General features: G+C 39.5%; 2 protein-coding genes across 2 annotated transcripts; both read left to right on the top strand.

Moving 5' to 3' along the window:
• The first annotated feature begins 3386 nt into the window (after positions 1-3386).
• LOC120779741 lies at positions 3387-4482 on the top strand. The gene is made up of 2 exons (XM_040112115.1): positions 3387-3421; positions 3489-4482. Exons 1-2 carry the CDS (start codon positions 3407-3409, stop codon positions 4461-4463), a joined length of 990 nt encoding a protein of 329 aa, XP_039968049.1. The 5' UTR covers positions 3387-3406; the 3' UTR covers positions 4464-4482.
• A 9675-nt stretch (positions 4483-14157) lies between these two features.
• Positions 14158-19539, top strand: LOC120779633. The gene is made up of 2 exons (XM_040111980.1): positions 14158-14242; positions 18755-19539. The coding sequence occupies exon 2, from the start codon at positions 18774-18776 to the stop codon at positions 19272-19274; it is 501 nt and encodes a 166-aa protein (XP_039967914.1). The 5' UTR covers positions 14158-14242; positions 18755-18773; the 3' UTR covers positions 19275-19539.
• Positions 19540-26486: the final 6947 nt, after the last annotated feature.

The raw sequence follows: 26486 nt of genomic DNA, 5'->3' as shown, positions 1-26486 counted from the left end.
AAGTAGTTTTGAGAAAAACGCGTCTAAGGTTTACGAACAAAAAAAAATTATGAAAAAAAATTTACCCTATATTGCCAAAAGCGTGCTCAAAAATGAGTTTATTTTAGTCAAAGAAATATTTTAGTTCTGCATTGACAGCAGAACGTTCTTTATTTGGTAATCTTCAAAATACAAAAGGCAAAGCGTGTATGGTTATGCTTCTATTTATACTAATGGGTAATCTACAATACATATAATATGTTGTTCTTGATAATGGTGTTTAGTTTAGTGTTATCACGTACTTTGGACATTGACCCATTTGATAGTGATGTGTTGTAAGTTACATGTGCCTTAACTCTCCCCTCCTTTTAAAAAGAGTAAAGGCTCCTGCCTTTTTATACGGTTGTAGTGGTGTTCTTCTTGGTTAGATATTCCATTCCTTGTTTTCGTAGTATTTCCTCGTAACGTTTTTGTGTCATTCGTTGTGTTTTCAATATTTTATATCTAAGTACTGCAAATGCAAATGATAAATATGTTAAAATTACTAAAATAGCGATTATACTTATTGTTATAAGAGTTGTTTTAATAGGGTGTTCCTCAAAAGGGATTATGAATGTATGTAATTTTTGGATGTTGTTAAATTTATAGATAGATTCTCCATTCAAGATTTCTAATAGTTTAATTTTATCATTGGAGTGTGTTTTTATATATTCGTTAATTTTTTCTTTTTGGTTATGACATTCTTTACCATCAATTTTTATGGTATCAATAAATTGTATTAAATTAGTTCCATTAATTGTTTCATTATTAATTTTGTGTTCTCCTTCGAGGAGAATGTTTCCTTGGTTTATCTGTAATAGGGGGATATTATTTTCTTCTATTGTATTACAAAAGGCTTCTTGGTATTCTAATATTGGAATAGTACAATTGTCTTGTTTGTTTTGCTTACAAATATATTTACTCATATTATTTTTACATTTAGTGATTGTTATGAGTTTATTATTACATTGTGCTATCAATGGATCTAATATAAGTTTCCCATGATGATATTTTAGAGCAGTTATGTCGTAGGTATTACATTGCTTTGATATGATTGGGTATTTATATATAGTAATGAAGGCGTTATCTACCCTGACTATATGTATATCTGCGTATTCTAATATATCTGTAGCTGGAAGGGTTATTTTTTCTGTATTCAGGATCTTTTCCACTTCTTCTATATTTATTGCACTTGAATAAAAATTTTTTTTTTTTGCAAAATTTATTGTTATTGTTAAGTCTAACAGTTCCCTTTGTATTTCCTGCAATACCATTCTTTGTTTAATGGCTTTAAGGTTAATCGTATCTAATAATTTTTCGAAGTGTGAGTTTATTATTATTTCTTATGATATTATTTATTTTTTCTTTTATTTTTATGAGTTATAAAGCTGAATATACTTCCTAGGAAATTTAATGCTCGTTTGTGTCTCCTTTTTAATAACTGATCCTTTAGTGCTTCTATCCTTTGTATGAGCATCGTATCTGCTATTTGCTCATTGTTGTGGTGTTCGTTTATGGATGTTGTTATGGTTTCATAATATTCTAAGATTGTCGTTAAATTCATTATGTGGAATAAATAATCTTCTTCGTTGTATATGTAAGATGGGTCTGTTTGTGTTAGAATATATTTTTTGTCTTCGACGTTAGTTATTTCGTATGTTTGCAGTTGTTTATGTAGTAGTAGTATTGTTACCAGCAATATCTATATTTGTTGTGTTGACATTGCGTATGTTATCCTTGTGTATGATCCTCCCCTTGGTTGTTAAGACTGTGTCCTCACGGTTTTCTTTTACTATATGTTTTGTATAACGATGACTGGATTTATCTCTTCTGTCGGTTTTTTCGTAGATTATTTGACCTTCTTGGAATTCTCTGTGTTTTCTTTTCTTGTTGTGTTATTTAAGCATGTAATTTTGTTTCTTTTTTATTTTTTCTGCTATGTCAGGATGTAGGTTCCTGTTAAAGAATACATCTACTGGTCTTGCTTCGGTTACTGAATGTAGTGTCCTGTTGTATTCTTTTACTGCCAGAAATATTTCTTCATCTGCTGTACTTTCCTTGTCTGCTGCTAATGTCCTAGCTATTTCTAGCATCGTCGAATGTAACCGCTCGACTTGTGCGTTCGATGTTGAATGATGCACTGCTGTGAGTATATGTTTAATTTGTAGCTTTTTCATTGGTGCACTTGTGCCGACGCCGCTTAATATGTTTCCGTTATCTATCATTAGTTCGGTACAGTTGGGGAATATTTGTGTGATGACTTCTTCTATTATTTCGTGGAATTGTCGCTTCGTGTCGAGTTTACGTAAATATGTGTATTTAGAGTAGCGACAAATGCTAGATAAGTATCTCGTGCCGCGTATTTGGAATATGTCCATTTGTATAGATGTGCCAGCTAAATTGGGTGTTGGCGTTGTTCCGATTACGTGTTTAATTGGTTTTCTTTCATATTTGTTCTTTGTACAGTGTCTGACTATTTTTTCTGTGTATTTTCTTAGTGTTGGCCAATAACAAGTTTCTGTAATTTCTTGATAATTATTTTTAGAGTTTCTGTGCGCTCTGGTATGTGTGCATTGTAATATATTTTCTCTATCTGTTGGGTCTGTTATGTCTTTTAGTTTGTGTTGAGTAAACACTTTTGCGTAGGTGGGGAATCCCGGGCCAGCGCGATATTTTTTTTCCTAGTATAGGTTGACAGCTGCAACCAATTGTCATCGGCTCGTCTCATACTAAGCTCAGTTTCTATATAGCACTCGAGCTGTGAACACGTGTTATAACCTCTCTGCGACAACAAAAAGAAATTCGACACTCCGAAAGTTTTTTTTCAACTCTGTGTACAGTTGATTTTTTTCACATTTTCCAATAAATTCATCCAGGTTAATATGTTTATAATATTAGTTGAGCCTTTAGCCTTCGACACACAAAAGAAATTTTGCACGAATTTACATTGTGTTCATTATCCACCGCCATTTTGCAAATATGAGCGTTTGGGGAATCCACTTATTACGGGGAATGTCGGGCCACATAGTTTTTTACATTTGACATGCTAACTTCGTATATTTGACGTGTATAAGTGATTTTTCGTGCAGAATTTCAACAACACTATAGTTTTTCAACATTTCCTGATAGTTTCGTGCCCCGAAAAATTTTTTTAGTCATTATGCCGCGGTACTATCCCAAACAAGAGAAAATTGTTGATTTCGACAACATTTTGGAGGCGATCAAGTCGGTGAAAATACATCACAACAACGTTCGACAATCTGCGACGGCACACAAAATTCCGAGGACCAACCTGATGCGTTATATTGCAGCATTTGATGGTGCGAGCATCGACGTTACTACTGCCAATGCCGATGTAATGAAGAATTTGCTGGCTGAAAGCACGACGATGGGCACAAAAACAGTGAGTTCTGCTGGTTTCTTTCTTTTTCTTTCATCGAATTATAAATAATTTTTTTTTTTTATTTCAGATCTTCAACATCGAACAAGAGAAGGCGCTGATAAGCTACATTCTCCAGGCCAGCGACATCAACTATGGAATTAGTTTGATGGAGCTTCGTAAGCTCGCGTATGAATTTGCTCGGAAAGTTGGCGCGTCGTATCCGGATCCATGGAATGACGATCAACAGGCGAGTAAGGATTGGCAGTTGACGTTCATGAAACGCCACAAAAATTTGTCACTGCGAACACCAGAGCAAGTAAACCAGAACCGTGCGAAGCGATTCAATAAAGAGAATGTCGATGCATTCTTTGCCAACCTTTCATCCGTTCTCGGTAAGACGCCGTTTGAACCTCACCGAATATGGAACATGGATGAAACCGGGTGCCCGACCGTGCCAACCAGACCTGTCAAAACCATCGCGCGCAAAGGACAAAAGCAGGTCGGCTCATCAACATCTGCCGAAAAAGGCACCAATGTGTCTTTGGCTTTGGCCGTCAGCGCTAGTGGCCAGTCTAAAGCGCCATTCTTCCTCTTTCCCCGAGTCAACATGAAAAAGATTTTTATGACTCATGCGAGTCATGGCGCTGTTGGTGTTGCGAACGGTTCTGGTTACATGAACTCTGACGTATTCTCTCAATTCATGCGTCATTTCATCAAGCACACCGGTGCTAATGCCGATTCGCCAACCATGTTGGTGCTGGACAACGACGGTTCGCATTTATCGATCGAGGCGATAGATTTGGCGTTGGATCATGGCATCACGTTGCTGTCTTTTCCGCCGAAATGCACGCACAAAATGCAGCCGCTAGATGTTGCGGTATTTGCACCATTTAAAGGCATGATGACCGTGAAGCATGATGCATGGAAAAAGTCCAACATTGGTGTCACTTTCGATCTGCATCATGTGCCGCTCCTTGTCGATCAGTGCCTCGATGTTATGTTAACGCTGAAAACCATCAAATCCGGCTTCCGAACAACTGGCATCTACCCGTTCAACCCGTAAATTTTCACTAAAGTTGACTTTGTCGCTTCAGAACTGAGCGGCGAAAATTTGTTCGGTGACGAAGAGAAAGACGCCGACAATCAACGTCGAGTTCTTGCCTCTGATGATGCCATTGTGACTGCTGCGAATGAGGAGGTGTCAACGTCGGAGGCATCGACAAGTGCCCCAGCTTCAACAAGTGGTGCTGCATCATCGTCGTTGTCTCTTGTTTCGGCTCCACAGCTCCGTGATGCATTGAAATCGGTTGGCCCGTTGAAATTGGGCACACCTGCGCCGAAACGTGGCCGCAAGACAATGGAGTCAACGATTTTGACATCGCCTGAGGTTGTCGCAGATCTGCGTGACAAGGCCGAAAAAAAGCGGCAAAAATTGACGAAGGCAGCCGATGAACCAGCAGCCAAGAAGCAAAAAGGCCGTGGCAAATCGAAGACGCCACGGAAGAGAAGCCCGTCTCCGACCGAAACTGACATCGAAGAGGACTTCGATATTTGCACGATTTGCAAGAAAAAGATGCCGAAGCACGAGAATCGGCCAAACACGACCCATTGCATCGTTTATGATCGAGGGGTTCACTTGAAATGTGCCGGACCGAACCCGAACACTTACACCTGTATCCACTGTGGTTGAAGTTTGGTTGGTATAATTCGATTTTTTCTTTTAATAGTTTCTTTATTGTATTTATAGCATCTAGTGCATTTTTATCTAGTCTTATTTTTACATTGGAGCTTTTATTCTTTGAAATGTTGCCGTTTTCTCCTCTCAAATATATTGTCAGTGGTTTGCTTATGTGTGCGAAGTTTTGCACGAGTTTCCTATAATAGGAAGCTAGGCCTTAGAATGAGCGTAGGTCCTTTAAACTTTCAGGTGTTTTATACCTATCTATTACCTCTATTTTTTCAGGGTCTACTGTTATTCTATCGTTTTTTATTACGTGTCCTAAGAATTCGGTTTGTGTTTGGAAAAACTTTGACTTTTCTTCAGAGATTTTCATATTAGCGTTGTGTAATGTTTGAACAATTTCGGTGATGTGCTTCATATGTTCTTCGGGGAATGTTGAATATATTAGGACATCATCGATGTATACGTACGCGCATTTACCAATGTATGGTCTGAGAATGTCATCCACGCATCTTTGAAATGTAGATGGTGCATTTTTTAAGCCGAATGGGAGTCGTAAAAATTCATGTTTAACTCCGTTGATGGAGAAGGCTGTTTTTCCCTATCCTCTTCACTAATTAGAATTTGGTGGAACCCTGACTGCAAGTCTAGCGTCGTGAAGTATCTTGCTTCTCCTAAGGTTTGTAGAGTCATATTGATAGCTGGTATCGGGTACCTATCTGCAGTAGTAATTTTGTTTAACTTTTGGAAATCTGTAACCGTTCTCTTTTTTGGTTTTCCTTCCTCATCTAATCCTTTTTTAGAGACGGTCCATATCGGGGCATTGTATGGGCTTTTGCTCTCTTTTATTATACCGTTTGCTAATAATTTATTTATTTCCTTTTTTACGAAATCTTGATCCGCGTATGGATATGGATATTGCCTAACCCATACAGGATCATTAGTTTCTGTTCTAATTTCAGCTTTTATTGTAGTTGTATACGGTAAGTTTTCGTTTCTATAATTGTTTTTCATTAAATCTTTTATGCAATTTTCGAACTGTTTCTCGCCTACTGTATAGTTTACCTTTGCACTTTTTGAGTGATTTGACACTTTAGTAAATGTTATTGATTACTTGAAAATATCTATCTTTGTCCTCCTTCACCTTCATTTTCCTTAATGAATCTTCTCCTAACAGGATATCAAAGTCTTTTAATTAATTTTTTTCTAGAAATTCTAAGTCGAATCCTACTAGATTAATTTTTCTTTTATGTGTTATTTTTGAACTACCATGAAGTATTGTTGTATTAATTATTTTTCCTAACGGTATACGTTTTGCGTATTTATAATTTTTGCTTACGTAACTACTGGTTGCACCTGAATCGATCAGTATGTGCACGGACTTACCATCTGGCGCGGTTGTCTTGAGTGTTGGTAGACTGTGGTACCTTATAAAAAATGTTCTTCTTCAGTGCAGTTGCTGTTTGGTTCGTTGTAGAGTGACTGGATTTCGCTTCTTTCATTGTTGAGTTGGTTCACTCGCTGTGATTTGTTGTGGGCGTTAGTGACTGTTTCGTCTCTATACCTTTTGAATTGGTTGCCAAATGTTTGGACTGCTTGTCTGAAAGGGATTGAAGGTTGGTTGCTGTCTTGGTTGGACTGGTGGGTTGTTTGGTAGTTGTATGTTTCTTTGATGTGTAGGTCGTCGGAATCGTGTTGAGGAATCTATTTCCATAGGTTCTACTCTGGGTTGTTGGATCCTTTGAGGAAATGTGTTCCTGTTGTTTACTGTATAGTTTTGTTGCGGATGTGGTCGCATCCTGGGTATGAATTCTAGGTGTTGATAGCCGACATCATGTTGCATAGTTCTGGCCATATCGTGAGCTTCTGTGAGTGATGCACAGTATCTGGAGTATAATGCGTTTTTGATTGAGGAACTTCTAATGCCGGAGATGTATGTTCTCGTGGCTTTTAAATGTGCTTCTTTATTATGTGATGCTAGGACTGCTTCGTTTTTATACGTCATTTCTATTTTGGTCGGCAAAGGTTATGTCAAGCCGATCGATGATTGCATTAAAATTAGTTCTGGTGTTATTGCTAACCAGGACCTGTGATGCACTGCCGGTTATTTTCCCTAAATGTTTAAGCACTGCTTGAGCAAATAATTTTGTTCCTCTGAATTGCATAATGTTATTCATGTGAGTGGTCACTATTTTTCTCCATAGTCGATATTCTTTAGGATCGCCGCTGAATGTTCCTATTAGTTTGAACATGTTTAAATCTATCTCCTGTGCATTATTGTATACACATACGTCGTCCTCTTCCTACGCTTGAGGAGTTAATGTTGGATTAGCTAGTTCCATTGAAGCTATTTTTCGCTGTAGTTCGGTGACTATAGTATAGAGTGCTTGAATTTCGCCGTTCATTTTTTAGGTTTTAACTTGTGATTAAATTTTCACTTTTTATTTATTTTATTTGCGTTGGCTTGAAGGATAAAGGTTATCCTTTTACTTTTTATCAGGAGCCCCACGCGTAAGGATTTTATTCACTGAATTCTTTTTTGATGTGTGCCCCACGTTGCCCGCCAATTAATAACACTTGGGTTATTTTAGTCAAAAAAATATTTTAGTTCTGCATTGACAGGAGAACGTTCTTTATTTGGTAATCTTCAAAATACAAAATACAAAGCGTGTGTGGTTATGCATCTATTTATACTAATGGGTAATCTACAATACATATAATTTGTTGTTCTTGATAATGGTGTTTAGTTTAGTGTTATCGCGTACTTTGGACATTGACCCATGTGATAGTGATGTGTTGTAAGTTACATGTGCCTTAACTCGCGAGAACCCATTCGCTGAATAATTTGTTTTCTAGGTTGGTATGACTGCCAGTGACATCTGTGCCAAATTTCCAAACAAAATAAACATTTGTGTTAAGTATACGCTAGTCTTTCTCAAGTGCGTAAAGTGCATTCGGCGATTTTTACGATGAGCGTAATTATTCAACAAAGTTACTTTAAATTTTGTATGTGGAATCAAATTTCAGTTCAGAATATTGGAAAGGGCCTTCGGTGATTATTGTTTGTCGCGAGCAAGTGTTTTTGATTGGTACAAATTATTCAAAGAGGGTCGAGAACGCGTTGTAGGCGAACCATGTCCAGGACCTGACTTTAACAGCTGTTTCGAGGATTGGAAGAAACGTTTGCAGAAGTGTGTTTGGGCCAAAGGGTATTTTTTGAGGGGTACAACATAAATTCGGAAGAATAAATTCATTATATAAAGTATGAACAAAGTATTACTATTTTTTGTTCATACATAGTAGTATATGCAGCATTATTGCCATCACAGTATACGTCGTTTTCCAATTTGTACAACAAAAGGAACCGCTCCGTATAGCACAGTCGCTTCAGCTGTAAGTATAGGAGATAACTTTGGTAAAACATCAAAGCTACAGTGACAGTTTTGATTGGAATGAATTTGAATGAATGCGAAATTGGTTGTGAGGTAGGGAACATTATATTTAGTCTAGTGAGTAAGCTTAATCTAACATATTTACAATTATCAAACACTAACCCAAGAAATTTTAAGGACTTCGTGTGAGGGATTTGTGTAGGGGCAAGAGACAAAATAGGGAGAGTGCTTTTTTTCTGTAAATGTATTGTGATATGTAATTATGCCAGGGGTAATTATTGACGGTTTGAGAGAAAGCGTATACTTACAATTTGTTCCATATTCCATTTCATCAATTTCTGAAGCACGATATTGGTTCGATTCAGATTCTTATTGTTTTAAAAATTCACTTACATATCCTCCTCCACCTTATCGCGGATTTAAAATGTTTATGTTGCGCTGACTTTAGCAGTGTTGTCAGAATTTTCGCGGTGAACGTGATGCTTTCTCATCACAGGCAACACTGCCGAAGTAATTTCACACACAGAGTTGAGGGACTATGGTTGCTGAACAAAGGCAAATAGCCCTGAGAGATGAGCAAAATTAATACGCATTAAGCAACGTTAATGCGCATTGAAATTGTGCATTTAGACAGCTGATTGTTAAATTTATTTATTTATTAAAAAAAAAAGTGAAATAAAAATGAATAAGAGAAATTATTGATAGAAACTTTGGTATTTTTGGAAAATCAATATAAGTTTAACGAAAAAATTCGTTTATAATTAACTACGTTCAAAGATAATAGAGTGAAATTAAAAGCAATAATTGATTGTAATGCGAAAAAAGTGTCCGAAAAAGTTAAGAATATTGAAAAAGTGGATAGCAAACTCTGCGTTGTTTATTTTCTGCCATCTCAAAATACTAAAATTTGTTTTTGTTAATATACTTACACATAATTTAATTAGCAATATAAAACTGCTTACCTCTGATGCTGTAAACGCAAAGGAGACGGCAGACTTCAAGCGACATCTGTCAAAAAAATAGCAAAAATCGGCCATTTTTGAGCAGTGTTGCCTATTTAAATTTGGTAAATTCAGCTAAATGCACGAAATTCTTGTGCATTACAAATTTGCATTAACATGGGGCAAATGCGCAAGTAAATGTAAATTAAGCCCGCTAATGCAAATTAGCGCTGTCGTCTGTCAGAGCTACAATATTGACATACAATATGGGTGAGCGATCTGTGCGTAGGAAAGTGAGTTTGGTATCCATAATTAAGAACAATGCATTGTTTTGAGAGTATTCGATATTCTATTATTTAATCCTGTGGTTCGAAATGCTGAATTCCCATGCCCGAACTTCATGCCTTGCATTGTCCAGGGATTATTTTGTTGATAGCATTAGAGATCAGAAAACACACATTTACTAACTGTAGCCCAACCCAGTTTTGAAGTTGTAAGTGTTTTAATTCCAGCTCAATTACCAAATTAGGAAATTAAGTAATCTTTTTCCAAATAATGCTTTTGAATCGCTCGGTATTTCTAAAAATTTAATGCTATTAACATATGTAACACGAGAAGCTCTGGAGGATATTTCAGAATGTTAATTTTATAGAAATAAGAATTCAAACAAATGTAAGTTTTATATTAAATGAAGAGGAAAGGAAAATTAGTTACTTAACGTTTCACAGAGAGAGAGAAAGGCTTAGAAAATGAATTGAAGCCAAATGACGATTATTTTAATGTAAAAGGTCACTTTGTACCAATTTTACTTTAAAACACCTTCTCCTCTGGTTTATAGCCATCTCCAGCAAATCTTTAGGTTTCTGGCTGAAAGAACTCTGGATGAGTTTGTTTCGGATGACACCGTGATCCAAGGTGTAAAAGTAGCAGCATTAAAGGCTTTAAGCTTAAAAGCCGATGCTTCAGTCAGGACCAAAAAGTAATTTTGTCGATTACGTATGACGATGTATCTTCTTCTTCTTAATTGGCGTAGACACCGCTTAAGCGATTATAGCCGAGTTAACAACAGCGCGCCAGTCGTTTCTTCTTTTCGCTACGTGGCGCCAATTGGATATTCCAAGCGAAGCCAGGTCCTTCTCCACTTGGTCCTTCCAACGGAGTGGAGGTCTTCTTCTTCCTCTGCTTCCCCCGGCGGGTACTGCGTCGAAGACTTTCAGAGCTGGAGTGTTTTCGTCCATCCGGACAACATGACCTAGCCAGCGTAGCCGCTGTCTTTTAATTCGCTGAACTATGTCGATGTATCGTATATCTCGTATATCTCGTACAGCTCATCGTTCCATCGAATGCGGTATTCGCCGTGGCCAACGCGCAAAGGACCATAAATCTTTCGCAGAACTTTTCTCTCGAAAACTCGCAACGACGACTCATCAGTTGTTGACATCGTCCAAGCCTCTGCACCATATAGCAGGACGGAAATTATGAGCGACTTATAGAGTTTGGCTTTTGTTTGTCGAGAGAGGACTTTACTTTTCAATTGCCTACTCAGTCCGAAGGAGCACCTGTTGGCAAGAGCAATCCTGCGTTGGATTTCCAGGCTGACATTGTTGGTGGTGTTAATACTGGTTACTAAATAGACGAAATTATCTACAACTTCAAAGTTATGGCTGTCAACAGTGACGTGAGAGCCAAGTCGCGAGTGCGACGACTGTTTGTTTGATGACAGGAGATATTTCGTTTTGCCCTCGTTCACTGCCAGACCCATTTTCTGCACTTCCTTGTCCAGTCTGGAGAAAGCAGAACTAACGGCGCGGGTGTTGAGGCCGATGATATCAATATCATCAGCATACGCCAGCAGCTGTACACTCTTATAAAAGATGGTACCTTCTCTACTAAGTTCTGCAGCACAGACTATTTTCTATAGAGGTAGGTTGCAGAAGTCGCACAATAGGGAGTTGCCTTGTCTGAAACTTCGTTCGGTATCGAACGGCTCGGAGAGGTCCTTCCCGATCCTGACGGAGCTTTTGGTGTTACTCAACGTCACTATACACAGCCGTATTAGTTTTGCGGGGACACCAAATTCAGACATCGCGGCATGAAGGCAGCTCCTTTTCGTGCTGTCGAAAGTAGCTTTGAAATCGACGAAGAGGTGGTGTGTGTCGATTCTCCTTTCACGGGTCTTTTCCAAGATTTGGCGGATGGTGAATATCTGGTCGGTTCTTGATTTTCCAGGTCTGAAGCCACACTGATAAGGTCCAATCAGTTTGTTGACGGTGGACTTTAATCTTTCATACAATACGCTCGATAAAACCTTATATGCGATGTTGAGGAGACTAATCTCACGGTAGTTCGCGCAGATTGTGGGGTCACCTTTCTTATGGATTGGGCATAGCACACTTAAATTCCAATCGTTGGGCATGCTTTCGTCCGACCATATTTTACAAAGAAGCTGATGCACGCTCTTTATCAGTTCTACGCCGCCGTGTTTGAATAGCTCGGCCGACAATCCATCGGCCCCCGCCGCTTTGTTGTTCTTCAGACGGGTAATTGCTATTCGAACTTCTTCATGGTCGGGCAATGGGACGTCTGCTCCATCGTCATCGATTGGGGAATCGGGTTCGCCTTCTCCTGGCGTTGTGCATTCTCTGCCATTCAGCAGGCTGGAGAAGTGTTCCCTCCATAATTTAAGTATGCTCTGGGCATCGGTCACTAAATCACCTTTGGGGGTTCTACAAGAGTATGCTCCGCTCTTGAAACCTTCTGAAAGCCACCGCATTTTTTCGTAGAATTTTCGAGCATTACCCCTGTCGGCCAGCTTATCAAGCTCTTCATACTCACGCATTTCGGCCTCTTTCTTTTTCTGTCTGCAGATGCGTCTCGCTTCCCTCTTCAATTCTCGGTATCTATCCCATCCCGCACGTGTTGTGGTCGATCGTAACGTTGCGAGGTAGGCAGCCTGTTTTCTCTCCGCTGCGGCGCGGCACTCCTCGTCGTACCAGTTGTTCTTTTGCACTTTCCGAAAACCAAGGGTTTCGGATGCAGCTTTACGTAAGGAGTTTGAAATGCCGTCCCACAGTTCCCTTATACCGAGTTGTTGATAAGTGCTCTCAGAGAGCAGGAGTGCAAGCCGAGTAGAAAATCGTTCGGCAGTCCGTTGTGATTACAGCTTTTCGACGTCGAACCTTCCTTGTGTTTGTTGGCGTGCGTTTTTTGCTGCACAGAGGCGGGTGCGAATCTTGGCTGCAACAAGATAGTGGTCCGAGTCGATGTTAGGACCTCGGAGCGCACGCACATCTAAAACACTGGAGACGTGTCTTCCGTCTATCACAACATGACCGATCTGGTTGGTACTTTTTCTATCCGGAGACAGCCAGGTAGCTTGATGAATTTTTTTGTGCTGGAATCTAGTACTACAGATAACCATATTTCGGGCCCCGGCGAAGTCGATCAGCCTCAACCCATTTGGGGATGTTTCCTCGTGGAGGCTGAATTTACCGACCGTAGTGCCAAAGATACCTTCTTTGCCCACCCTGGCGTTAAAGTCGCTAAGCACGATTTTGACATCGTGGCGGGGGCATCTCTCATAAGTGCGTTCCAAGCACTCATAAAAGGCCTCTTTGGTCACATCGTCCTTCTCATCCGTCGGAGCGTGGGCGCAGATCAGCGATATGTTGAAGAACCTCGCTTTGATGCGGATTGTGGCTAGACGTTCATTCACCGGAGTGAATGATAGTACTCGGCGACGGAGTCTCTCTCCCACCACGAATCCCACACCGAACTTTCGCTCCTTTACATAGCCACTGTGGTATATGCTACAAGACTTACTCGTCTCAGTTCTTGTCGCGTCCATCACATTTCTTGGACGACGGTGGTGTCAGCCTTTATTTTCACGAGGACATCAACCAGCTGGGCAGCGCTTTCAGCCTTCCCAATTAAGGGACCGGACATTCCAGGTGCATGCCCTGATATCGTTGTCCTTATTTCGTTTGCCATGGTCGTCATCAAAAGAGGGGTTTCTCATCCGAGGCTGTTTGTCGTTTTTCATTGGGGTAGGCTTTTTTACATGGCGGGTCCCAAACCCAGCGCACAACCCTATGCAGGGGATGTTTCGCCTTCTCACTTTAGCTCACCTTCGAACGGATGTTCTTAGGCTACCCAGAGGATACTTGGTCAAAGACCGGAAGTCGTGAGCTGCTTGAGTCATATGTAAAAGAATCGTTTCTGGCCACTCCCAAGTGAATGGCGATCAGAGAACTTTCCTCACTTGCGTGAACTTCTACACATGACCCCATCCTCCAACACATATACACATACAGAAATAAATACATAGTGTGGGTTGCTAAAAGAAGTTCCTGAGAAAGAATAAGAAGAAAAGGTGGTAAAGTGCAAGGTGAATTATTTATGCGGTACAGTGGTGGGCGAAAATAAAAGCTCAAGCAAAAGTTAATAAGAATAATTACGTTATAATTAAACAAAAAAAAAAACAGTTTTATAAACTTCCTAAAGTGCCGCATTGTGATGAAACCGGTAAGCTCAAGCCGTTGTTGTCATCACCGTTGCTGCCATCCCGTTGCTGCTGGTATTAAGACGCTGCCATCGTCAACACAGTTGCTGCCATCCCGTTGCTGCTGGTATTAAGCCGCTGCCATCGTCATCACCGTTGCTGCCATCCCGTTGCTGCTCTTATAGCTCCGTTGCTGCCATCACGTCGCTGCTGCCGTCAATTTGCTGCTGCAGTCAATCCGCTTCTGTGTAAGTCGTCGTGGGAATGAGCTGCCGCTATATCCTGTGCCAGAGGGACGTAAGCGCCGGCAAACAGCCGACGCACCAGGTAACGAGTGCGAATTATTGAAAGTGGTGCAAACAAAAAACAATAATAATAACACTGCAAACGCACATTTTCGGGTTTTGGCTCTCCCTTTTCACATTACACGCTTATTTATCGTTTTCTACATATATTATATATCATACATATACGTATTATATATGTACATATATTGAAGTGAATGTGAAGGGATTTTGGGATTGCGGATTCGCCTACATTAAGGTGAGACCTTTTTTTAAATCGCATAATTTCAAAATTTTAATTCGGTCAGTTTTTTCGCATATTATCTCGGGTTTTCGCAAATTTAATTATTGGACAATATTTTTTCGCGTTCAATTTTCGTCTGTGCCAGTGCTCATTTTGCACAACTCATCGGTTTGGCTTTCGTATACTTGGGAATCGATATTATTCTTTCTCGTTTTCGTAACCGATTCCAAATATATTTGTTGCCAACCTTTATTGCTATTGGTTTGGCTTTCGAATATTTGGGAGCCGATATATATATATTTTTTCGTTTTCGTTATCGATTTTTAATATATCTGTTGCCAACCTTTGTGGTTTTTAAACACGCAAAATGAGCAAGCCAAAGCCAACTATCGCCAACCTCTCTCCAAGTAAGGAGTTAATCGACTTAAAGTCATTAAAGCGTCTAAGGACGGTGGCAAAAAATAGTATTTTGCGAATAAATACGGGCCTTTTAGAAAAAACCATGTCGTTAGATCCAATTGAATTGGAATGTCGGCTCGACATATTAAATTCACATAGCGAAAAGCTAATGAAATGCCAATCTAAAATTGAAGAGATTGATGAAGACGACATGGCCCGAGGGGAGTTAGAGGACATAATTGTTGAAAAGAAATCAATAATTAAAAATATTTTAGCTAAAAATAGAACGTCAATTGCCGAAACATCTTTCGTAGCTTCTCACAGGTCAAGACTCCCTAAAATGAATTTGCATTCAAGGGAGAATATTCAGAGATTAAAAATTTTATGAGTTTGTTTGAGAGCTTGGTTCATAATGATCCAAATATCCCAGATATAGAAAAATTTAACCATTTGGTAAAGGATTGCGAAGCAACTTTAAATAGAAGATTTCAGCAGTTAGCATCGGAAGGAGCATCCTGTTCGAGGACGAAATCCGGATCCACAACCAGCATGAGCCACATGAAGCAGCAACACATGGACAGGACAAAATCTGCTTTAGTTGCTGCAGATGCAAAGCAGCCGACTTGTACTTTAACTGCCTGCCCCACTTTCAAGGCGCTTCCTGTACAACAGCGGTTCGAGTTTGTGAAATCGGTGCCCTAATACATAAATTGCTTGCGTAAGGGGCATACGGTATCCAAGTGCAGAGCGGATCGATGTCGTGTATGCAATCGATCGCATCACACATTGTTGCACCAGTACCCGGTTTCCTTCCCCGCTGCATCTCATCCGCAACCATCAACCACATATAGTATGCCGGATCGGGTAATGTTGGCGACAGCAGTTATTCAAGTGAGGACCAGTTATGGTGAATACCTGCCTGCGAGAGCGTTACTGGATGACGGAGGACTTGGCACAAAAGTTGCGGATTCGTCGCCAACACAAAACGTTAAACATTATAGGAATTGGAAATTCCAATGCGAAAGTGGGGACAAAATTAAGCGCGTTTGTTAAGTCTCGGGTAAATAATTACGAATTTTCGGCGGAATTCTGGATAATGCGTTGCATTTCGGCTAATCATCCAGACCATAACATAAATGTTAATGCCTGGAAAATTCCGCACAATATTAAATTGGCGGATCCAGAATTCCATACATCAAAAAAGATTGATATCTTGTTGGGTGCAGAAACCTTTTTCGATCTGTTAGCGGTTGGCCAAATTAAAAGTGGCCCTAATCAACCAACGCTACAGAAAATCCTTTTAGGGTGGGTTGTGTCTGGCAAATATGCTAGCAATCTAAGTTCTCCTCCTTCTGCAACTAGCACATTATGCCAATCTGAAGATGACTTAACGTCAATTAATTCGGTGGTCCAAAAGTTTTGGGCTTTAGAAGAATTACCTTCAGAAACTGGAATCAAATTCACACAAGAGCAAAAAGAGTGTGAAAAATTTTTCGTCAAAACAACTCAAGTATTGCCTTCAGGACGGCTTCAAGTAAGAATGCCTTTTAAAGCTGACCGTAAGTTACTCGGTCACTCCTATGAAACCGCAGTTCGGCGGTTTCAGGCACTGGAGAGAAAGACATTAAAAGATCCATAACTTCGCAAATATCTGGACTTGATGAATGAATACAGAGAACTGGGTCACATGAGCCCAACAAACAATAAGATCCCGAGTGAGCCACACTATTTCATTCCGCATCAATGCGTTTTAAGACCCGAAAGCACAATAACCAAATTACGTGTTGTTTTTGACGCTTCGACTCGTACTTCATCTCAAATTTCATTGAATGAACTTTTGATGGTAGGCCCAACCATCCAAGAAGAATTGTACTCAACTCTTCTTCGTTTTCGTTTACACAAGTACGCTTTAACGGCAGACATTACTAAAATGTACCGCCAAATAATGGTGCACGAAGAGGACAGAAATTGGCAGCTTATTGTGTGGAGAGAGCATCCCTCAGAGCATATTCAAATTTTTCGACTTAACACCGTTACTTATGGCACTGCGCCTGCACCATTTCTTGCAACTCGGTGTTTACAAATGCTCAGCGATGCTAATACAACTAAATACCCACTCGGTTCATTGGCCATTAGAAGAGACTTTTATGTCGATGACTTATTGACAGGATCTGAAAATTTTGAGTCTCTAGATCTTATAAGAAGTGAAGTAATTAAAATATTAAACTCGGCAGGATTCACTTTAACAAAGTGGTTTTCGAACCACCCTAAATTTTTCGACAGTGATTGCACTGAAAAGTCATTAAGTTTCAATGACAAAAATTCAATTAAAACACTAGGAATCCACTGGTTGCCGAAAGAGGATTTGTTTCGATTTGTGTTGGATGCCAACTTTAATGATCTGCGAGCCACTAAATGGAACATATTGTCAGTCTCCGCTCGCCTTTTCGATCCTTTTGGATTATTAGCCCCACTAGTTACCAAAGGAAAAATTTTATTGCAAGAGCTTTGGATTCAAAAACTAGATTGGGATGAGTCGATTCCATTGCGCCTCAACACTAGCTGGCAGTATTTCAAAGCCAACCTACTGCAGCTCTCGTCAATTAGCATTCCTCGGTATGTAAACCTAGAGTCGACTGCTACATGCCAAATCCATGGCTTCTCCGACGCTTCAATAAGAGCGTACGGATGCTGCACATACATACGAAGCCAATCTGCTAGTGGTGTAAAATGTATGCTGCTTACTGCAAAGTCTAGAGTGGCTCAGCTGAAGACCAAGTCTCTTCCGCGTCTCGAGCTCTCGGCAGCACATCTTCTTGCCAAATTATGGTCACGAGTTGCACCAATGTTGAGTCCACGATTCGAGAAAATAACATTTTGGACAGACTCTGAAATTGTATTGCACTGAGTAAGAACACATCCATCTTCATTACAAACCTTTGTCGCAAATAGAGTGTCCGAAATCCAAGAATTGACTGACAATGTACAGTGGCGACATGTGCCAACGAAACAAAATTGAATAATTCTATATGGTTTGGCGGTCCACAGTTCCTCCTAGAAGACCCCCGCTTTATGGCCAATTAACGCTCACTTCCAGCTCTCCCCAGAAAACGAAGCCTTAGAGAAGAAGAAAAACGCTTTCACATTGTCTGCAAATGTGAACGATAACACTATAATAGAGCTGATTGAAAAATTCTCTTCTCATCAAAAGTTGCTTCGTGTGGTCGCATATTTATTACGATGGATCAGGCGACCAAAAACGCCTACTGTGGGAAGAGCTCTGACGGCAGACGAATTAAACTTGAGTTTTTTGAAAATTGTCCAGGTGATTCAACATTCTGAGTTTGCGAGCGAAATCCAAAAACTGACTAAAGGCACGACGCTACCCGCCAACTTGCAAAAACTCAACCCGTTCTTGCATGAGTACTCGGATACGTCGCTTTCTTTTAAATTAATCAGAGAAGGAGGTCGCCTATTAAATGCAACTCTCCCATACGATGCCAAATTCCCATTATTACTGAATAAAAATTCGCATTTCGTTATCACTTACTTACGGTTCCTGCACTTTCGAAATCACCACGCTGAGGCAAAAGCTTTGGTTGCGCTTCTTCGAGAACGCATATGGCTAATTAATGCCAGAGAAGCTTGCAGTAGAACCGTAAGAAATTGAAGAAAGCCGAAGTTGCAAACGCAAATAATGGGAAATTTGCCAGTTGAACGACTTCGAGCTTTACGACCCTTTCTGATATGTGGCGTAGATTTTTGTGGTCCCATATATACAACGTTAAAAATACGTGGTCGACCACCCGTTAAGACTTATATAGCAGTTTTCGTTTGCTTCACTTCAAAAGCAGTACATTTAGAACTCGTCTCGGACCTATCTACTAGTTCTTTTATTTTCGCCCTCAAAAGGTTCATTGGTCGCCGGGGGATGCCACAGAAAATATTCAGCGACAACGCAACCAACTTTGTCGGCGCCGACCGCAAGCTGCGCGAGCTGAAGGAGGCGTTTCTAGCGCAAGCGCCAGAACTAATGGGGTTCGCAGCCGAAGAAGGATTCAGCTTTGGCTTTATACCACCCAGGGCGCCGCACTTCGGCGGATTATGGGAGGCGGCCGTGAAGTCCGCCAAGCATCTAATCGTTCGCGCACTCGGCAACGCTCTACTAACGACGGAAGAGCTCTCAACGCTACTGGCCGAAGTGGAGGCCATTTTGAACTCGCGTCCCCTAACACCGTTGAGCCAGGACCCCAACGACGGAGAAGCATTAACTCCAGCGCACCTTTTAATAGGTTGTCCTCTGCGAGCACTGCCCCCAGCACAAGTACCAACGGACCCAATTCGTTGCTGCGAGAGATGGCAACTTGTTTGCTGTCTGAAGCAACAGTTTTGGCAACAGTGGTCCAAACTACATATGTCTAACGAGCCTTAGGGAACGCAACAAATGGCTCCACCCCAAACGCAACCTGCAGCCAGGCGATCTCGTCCTCGTTCACGAAGACAACGTGCCGCCGCAGCAGTGGGTAATCGGCCGCGTCGACGCAACCATCGAAGGCCAAGACGGCAAGGTACGAGTGGCAGACGTAACCAAGGCGGGCACCATTAAGCGCCCAATTCATAAACTTGCATTATTGCCCATGGATGTTGAAGGATCCTGATCCTGTCAAGGTGGCCGGTGTTGCGTCAAGCGACTTCTGTATATGTATATGTTCACCATAAAATGAAATGAAAATTTATTACTTTTCTGAAATGCATATTATTTTTGAATTATAAAATTTTCCTTTAATTGTACTTACCCTAATAATGTTAAATATACTTACCTTAATCTATTACTATTTATAAGTTAACAAAATGAATTACTTACCTCTTTTTGTACATACCTGTATACTTCCATTCAAACTGTTCTATCCCGTTAGTTTTAAGACTTAGGCTAAGTAACTAGATGAACTAGAATAAAGAAATAATTGTAATTAGACTGCCAAAGAATTCGCTCGCGTTTCTCGTTTTTCGCTTTTTTCGAAGTCGCAATTTCCGTAAGTTCAAGTGTTCGGTACAGGCAATTGGTTAAATTGTGCTAAGTGACTATACCTTAAAAACAAAAGATTAAACAAACACAAAACCAAACAAATTTGAAAACAATTTTATTTCTCAAAAACGCTTGAGAATTTTCAATAATATTACAACTTAGTCGAGGCCAATGGTGCTTGGTTAGACTAGATATCGTATGAAAATATATGAACTTTGGTATGTTTCTATCACTTCGCACGGTTGATTTATCTGTTTTCATGTTCGTTACATGTCCAAATTGGTTTGTACTCACTCAAATAAACATACTCACATGCATAAATAAATATGTTCATTCGGTTCTATAGCGAGCTCTTTGCGCTCGACTTGTTCGTGCGAAAGAAGAGAAAAAGAGGGAAACAGTCAAAAGAAGAAAACCAGGATTTTGTGTGTTTATTTTTGCTACAGTATTCTTCTTCTCTCTCTCTAATGAATTCGTTTTCTGTATTCTTTTGTATTATGCAAGTCAGTTGATGACAGATTGTTGAACGCACAACATATTACTGTGAAAATTATTTCGCGCCAGTTCTCATCTTGTTTTTTATTATTTTATTCGCTTTGGTTATAATAATGAGTGATGAAGTGGAATATATGTATAATACACGATTACGTTCTAGAAACATCAGTGCAGATTTTTATGATCGCTTAACATCAGCATTGGTAAATGACATTCACAATGAAAATAATGATGTTGTGCGTGAAGAAGTGGATCCATTCGAAAGCGATGACGATGATAGAGATGTCGATTATGTGCCATTTGAAGATGCATCGGATATTGGAAATGAAATCGAAATCGAGCCAAATGAAATATTAGATAGCGACGAAGAGGAAGTAATCGATGGTGTAGAAGAAGAAGAGCGTGAAACTCCAGCTGCTATTGAAACTTCTTACTACGGTAAAGATGGGACAGTATGGAAAAAAGAGCCTAATGAAACAATTTGTACTCGTGCACACAATATTATGCGCTTTAGGCCTGGACCGAGGCAACAAAACTCTGTTCCCATTGAGGTATTCAAACAGTTTTTTACTACCAATATTTCATTCATTATCATCAGTCAAACAAATCGTTATGGAAGAGACCAATTTGCATTCTTATTGCTTGTGGTGTAACGCACAATAATATGCAGTTTACACCACTTTTGTGGCAAACAGATGCTCTTCCCATCTTTCGAGCGGCGATGCCACTCAAACGATTCAAGTTGTTGACGCCAGAAACTATGAGCCGCATGAAAATGTAACGATTGATGAGCAATTGTTTCCGTTTCGTGGCAAGACAAAGTTTACGCAATTCTTACCATCAAAACCAGCCAAATACGGTGTGAAAATCTGGTGAGCAAGTGACTCACAAACAAAATACCCATTGCAAGGCATATTGTACACGGGAAAAAAGGAAGGCGGGGAGAATGAAGTGAACCAAGGAGAAAATGTATTACTTAAACTTGTGAAACGGTCCGGAAGCACCGGCAGAACAATAGGAGCTGATAACTTTTTCACAACACTGACAGGAGCCAAACGATTGGCTACCATTGGACTTGCTTTCGTCGGTACTATTCGCGCCAATAAGAAGTGTTTACCCGAAGAATTGAAAAAAAAATCCGTCTCGTCCGTTGCTTTCTACTCTTTTCGGGTTTCACGATAATCTCGTTTCGATTTGTAGCTATGTTATATTGACTGCCTTAATTTGATTTCAACCTTACACTACACAAAGAATTGTGAAGGTGAAGCCAAAAACCGGAAGCAATTTTATTTTATTATTCAACAAGGAATGCATGAATCAGATGGTTACCCATTACACTACAAAACGGCCAACGATGGACATTTGCCTTTTTTTGCAACTTGTTGGATGTGATGGGATTGGCTGCTTTCGTAGTTTGCAAAGAAATCGACTATCTAGATAAAAAGGATGCACGACGCACTTTTCCTTACAATTTATCGAGAACATTGGCAACGCCCAATATCGAAAATCGTATGAACAATCCCAATGTCATCAAACCTCTATCTTGTTGTTTGGCTTTTGAATCCTTTTTCGGTCGTTCACTCAACATCCCATCACGATTAGTAGCTTCAACACCAAAAGGTGCTGACACACTCAAAGGAAGGAGAGATTGCGACTTTGTTTTCAAGAAAGCGATAAATTGCGTCGTAAAACTCGATTTTTCTGTTCTAAATTTCCAAATCCAGTTTGTCAACAGCATGCGAAAATTGATTACATATGTTTTTTTGTATTCCTCAGGACTCATCATCATAAAATCAATTGAAAAATCGCTCAAAAATGATTCATATGCTCCTAAATAAATCAAAAAATTAACGAAAAGGAATGCGTTCATTTAATCATCATTCACTTTAATAGCCGCATACGAGTTTCATTTTTATACTCTCGCAACAGTGTTGCTAAGGAGAGTAATGTAGTTTTGTTCACATAACGGTTGTTTGTAAGTCCTAAAACTAAAAGAGTCAGATATAGGGTTATGTATACCAAAGTGATCAGGGTGACGAGTAGAGTCGAAATCCGGATGTCTGTCTGTCCGTCCGTCCGTCCGTCCGTCTGTCCGTCCGTCGTCCGTCCGTCCGTGCAAGCTGTAACTTGAGTAAAAATTGAGATATCATGATGAAACTTGGTACACGTACTCCTTGGCTCCATAAGAAGGTTAAGTTCGAAGATGGGCAAAATCGGCCCACTGCCACGCCCACAAAATGGCGGAAACCGAAAAGCTATAAAGAGTCATAACTAAGCCATAAATAAAGATATTAAAGTGAAATTTGGCACAAAGGATCGCATTAGGGAGGAGCATACTTAGAAGCAATTTTTTTGGAAAAGTGGGCGCGGCCCCGCCCAAAACTAAGTTTTTTGTACATATCTCGGAAACTACTATAGATATGTCAGCCAAACTCTACAGAGTCGTTTTCTTCAGGCATTTCCATATACAGTTCAAAAATGGAAGAAATCGGATAATAACCACGCCCACCTCCCATACAAAGGTTATGTTGAAAATCACTAAAAGTGCGTTAACCGTCTAACAAAAAACGTCAGAAACACTAAATTTTACGGAAGAAATTGCAGAAGGAAACTGCACCCAGGCTTTTTATACAAATTGAAAATGGGCGTGGCCTCGCCCACTTATGGACCAAAAACTATATCTCAGGAACTACTCAACCGATTTCAATGAAATTCGGTATATAATATTTTCTTAACACCCTGATCACATGTACAAAATATGGGTGAAATCGGTTCACAACCACGCTTTCTTCCAATATAACGGCTATTTTGAATTCCATCTGATGCCTTCCCTGTATAATACATGTATATGTACATTAGGAATCAATGATGATAGCGGAATAAAACTTTACAAAAATACGGTATTTGAAAAATATGTAATTAACTGATAATGAAATCTCGATTATCACTTTATCATGCGAGAGTATAAAAAGTTCGGTGACACCCGAACTTAGCCCTTCCTTACTTGTTCTTTTACAGGTAGTTCAGAGTATGCCCAAACCAAATCGAGAGGTAAGAAATTTCAAAAAAAGTACGTATACGAGCGTAAATACAACACTTATTTCCATACAAATGTATGTAAACATACATACACGGCCTAGCCAAGCACCATTGGTCTCGACCAGGGTTAAGTATATACAATTTAGGAACTAGAAGCCACGCAAATTCTGAAGTTACAAAATTCTCACAATACGGTTTTTGAGGAAATTGATAGTAAAGTTAGAAGACATCTTATTAAAAGCCATAGAAAAAACCCAGTTTTGCCCAATATTTTGTACACTTTTGACACAATTTGCAGGAATTTCTGCCCGAATTGGAGTTTTTAAATACCATTTTTGAAAATTTGGAGAAATAAAAGTATTTGTTACATTCAAAGCATAGGGTAACTGTGAGAGTGACACGTCGCTAGACAAAGCTAGAAAAGTGCATTTTTAAGTTCTGTCACTATTTTTAAGAAAGATATTTGGTTGTCAAAAAAGTCTTGCGATATTTGCGCAAGTTGGCGCTGAAAGCGCGTAGTTCTAGTTTTATTCGTCGCACCTTTTTGGAAAGCTCATTTCACGCGCTAACACGTGTTTCATTGATTGTCGTTTCTTTTAAGTCGTTTGTGAGTTATAGTGTCGCAAACATGGAGCAAAATAAAGAGAAAATACGGCATATTTTACAGTACTACTACGATAAAGGCAAAAATGCATCTCAAGCCGCCAATAAAATTTGTGCAGTTTATGGACCCGATACAGTTTCCATTTTCACCGCACAACGATGGTTTCAACGTTTTCGTTCTGGTGTAGAGGTGGTCGAAGATGCGCCACGCTCCGGAAGGGCTGTCGTCGAAAATTGCGAGACGGGCATAGTAGCAGCCGTAGCATTGGTCAAGAGCTGGGCATGAGTCATCAAAAATTCATTTCAATTTCAATAAAAAAAAAAATTCAATAAAAATGCCGCAAGAATTTTTTGACAACCCACTATAAGACAAATTCAAAGACTGAAGAGTACATATTCGAGTAAAAATTAATATTTTTCATTGTTATTCAGATAATTGCATTGTGAGTGTACAACTCTTTATCTTTTATAATAAATTTTGTAAAAAAATTAGTTGAAGTATTTTTCTGAATATTAAAAAACAGCGAAGATCGTTTTACCGCCCCCAAGACGTTGCGCCCGGGGCGACGGACCCCTTCGCACCCCCCCTAGCTACGCCACTGGTGATTAAGAAAACAGAATGTAGAGCGATAAGATAATGGTGTAGTAGTGCAGAATTGTTTGCTTCATGCCGAATGATCTCTTAATGGAATATGATGAGTTAAGCATCCATCCCCTCTATCCGGTAAAACTGGCGCATCGTAATACGCCAGCTTAATTCACCACAGCTGATGACATTACAACACAACACCAATGTAACACACCACTCTCTTACGCAACTCAACTCACAAAAGAAAGCGACAACGGGAAAGCCATCTTTTCGTCAGCTGCAGTTCGCCCATCAACACATAAACATTCGACACTCACAATTTGATCATCAACACGTTAACATATACACTACGCCGCGTCGACACCTACTATACTCTACTTCGATCGGGTCCATCCTGCGCGCTACATTAAACATTATATGAACGATCACCTACATACTTTCATCGGGACACTTTGTCGCCAGTTCGCCGTGGATTTCCATCAGACATTCGCCCGTAACGAGTGCATTTACATTTTACATGCTCGATTGTTAAAAATATCAAAATCCTTTTAAGCCAACATTTTTTAATTAAATTAAAAACATACCTATGCACATATATATAGAAAATAAAAAATGTTTTTATACGTTTATCCAAAAACGAGACATAAAATAAAAAAAGTGCAGTTGAACAAAAGAACAGTGTGCAGTGAAAAAACCAGTGCAGTGACTCAACCAGAACAAAAATCAAAAAAGACCAACATATTCATATACTTATAACTAATAAACAAAAAAAAAAAAAGAATCAACAGTAGCTGCAGTGCAGTGAAAAAACAAAACAAACAAAAAACACAGAGTGCATTTCTAAGATAAAGCTACCAAGCAGTTAAGAAAACATAAAACACGGTGAAGTGACAAAAAAAAATGTTCAAACAAAAACACAAACAAAGTGTGGTGACCAAAAAAAAAACAGTAAGCTAAAACAGAAATCGGGCGCGAAAAACCATAGCACCAATAAAATAAAAAAAGGGTGAGATAATTACAACAAATAAGCAAGCAGCGACAGAAGGAGGTAGCCAGCTGGAACGCAGAGAGAGGAACAAATAGAAGAAGGCAGTAATATATGCACATAAATACACCCTGCAATGCATACCATACGAGTACAAAGTGAGAGTATTATGTTTCTTTTAATTTTTATATGCAAATATATACATATGTATTGCTAAAAAGCCGCTTCAACGGCTTGATAAAAAAGGAAAAAAATCTAAACACGGTAAAAGCAAAAAAGCAATACCGCTTAACGCATTAGATATGTATATACATTTATGTATAATTTATTAAATATTGGTTGAATGCCTGCTGTATATGTAAGTAAGCTTACCTTACCAACAAAATAAAAATTCAAATATTCACTTGCACCCGTATCCAGCAAAACCCATACTTGATTAAGAAATAAGCAGGGTTGCTTAAAATTATTAAGCGAAGGCAAAAATTAAAATTAAAGCATAAAAAGCAACACAAACACAAGTAAGGAAGGGCTAAGTTCGGGTGTCACCGAACATTTTCTACTCTCGCATGATAAAGTGATAATCGAGATTTCATTATCAGTCATTTACATATTTTTCAAAAACCGTATTTGTGTAAAGTTTTATTCCGCTACCATCATTGGTTCCTAATGTGTATATTATACAGAGAATGCATCAGATGGAATTCAAAATAGCGTTATATTGGAAGAAGACGTGGTTGTGAATCGATTTTACCCATATTTCGTACATGTCATCAGGGTGTTAAGAATTTCATTGAAATCGGTCTAGTAGTTCCTGAGATATAGTTTTTGGTCCATAAGTGGGCGAGGCCACGCCCATTTTCAATTTGTATTAAAAGCCTGGGTGCAGTTTCCTTCTGCAATTTCTTCC

This window comes from Bactrocera tryoni, unplaced genomic scaffold, assembly GCF_016617805.1.
Source record: "Bactrocera tryoni isolate S06 unplaced genomic scaffold, CSIRO_BtryS06_freeze2 scaffold_11, whole genome shotgun sequence".
NCBI classification, from domain to species: Eukaryota; Metazoa; Arthropoda; class Insecta; order Diptera; family Tephritidae; genus Bactrocera; species Bactrocera tryoni.
This window is presented reverse-complemented; position numbering and strand designations above follow the sequence as displayed.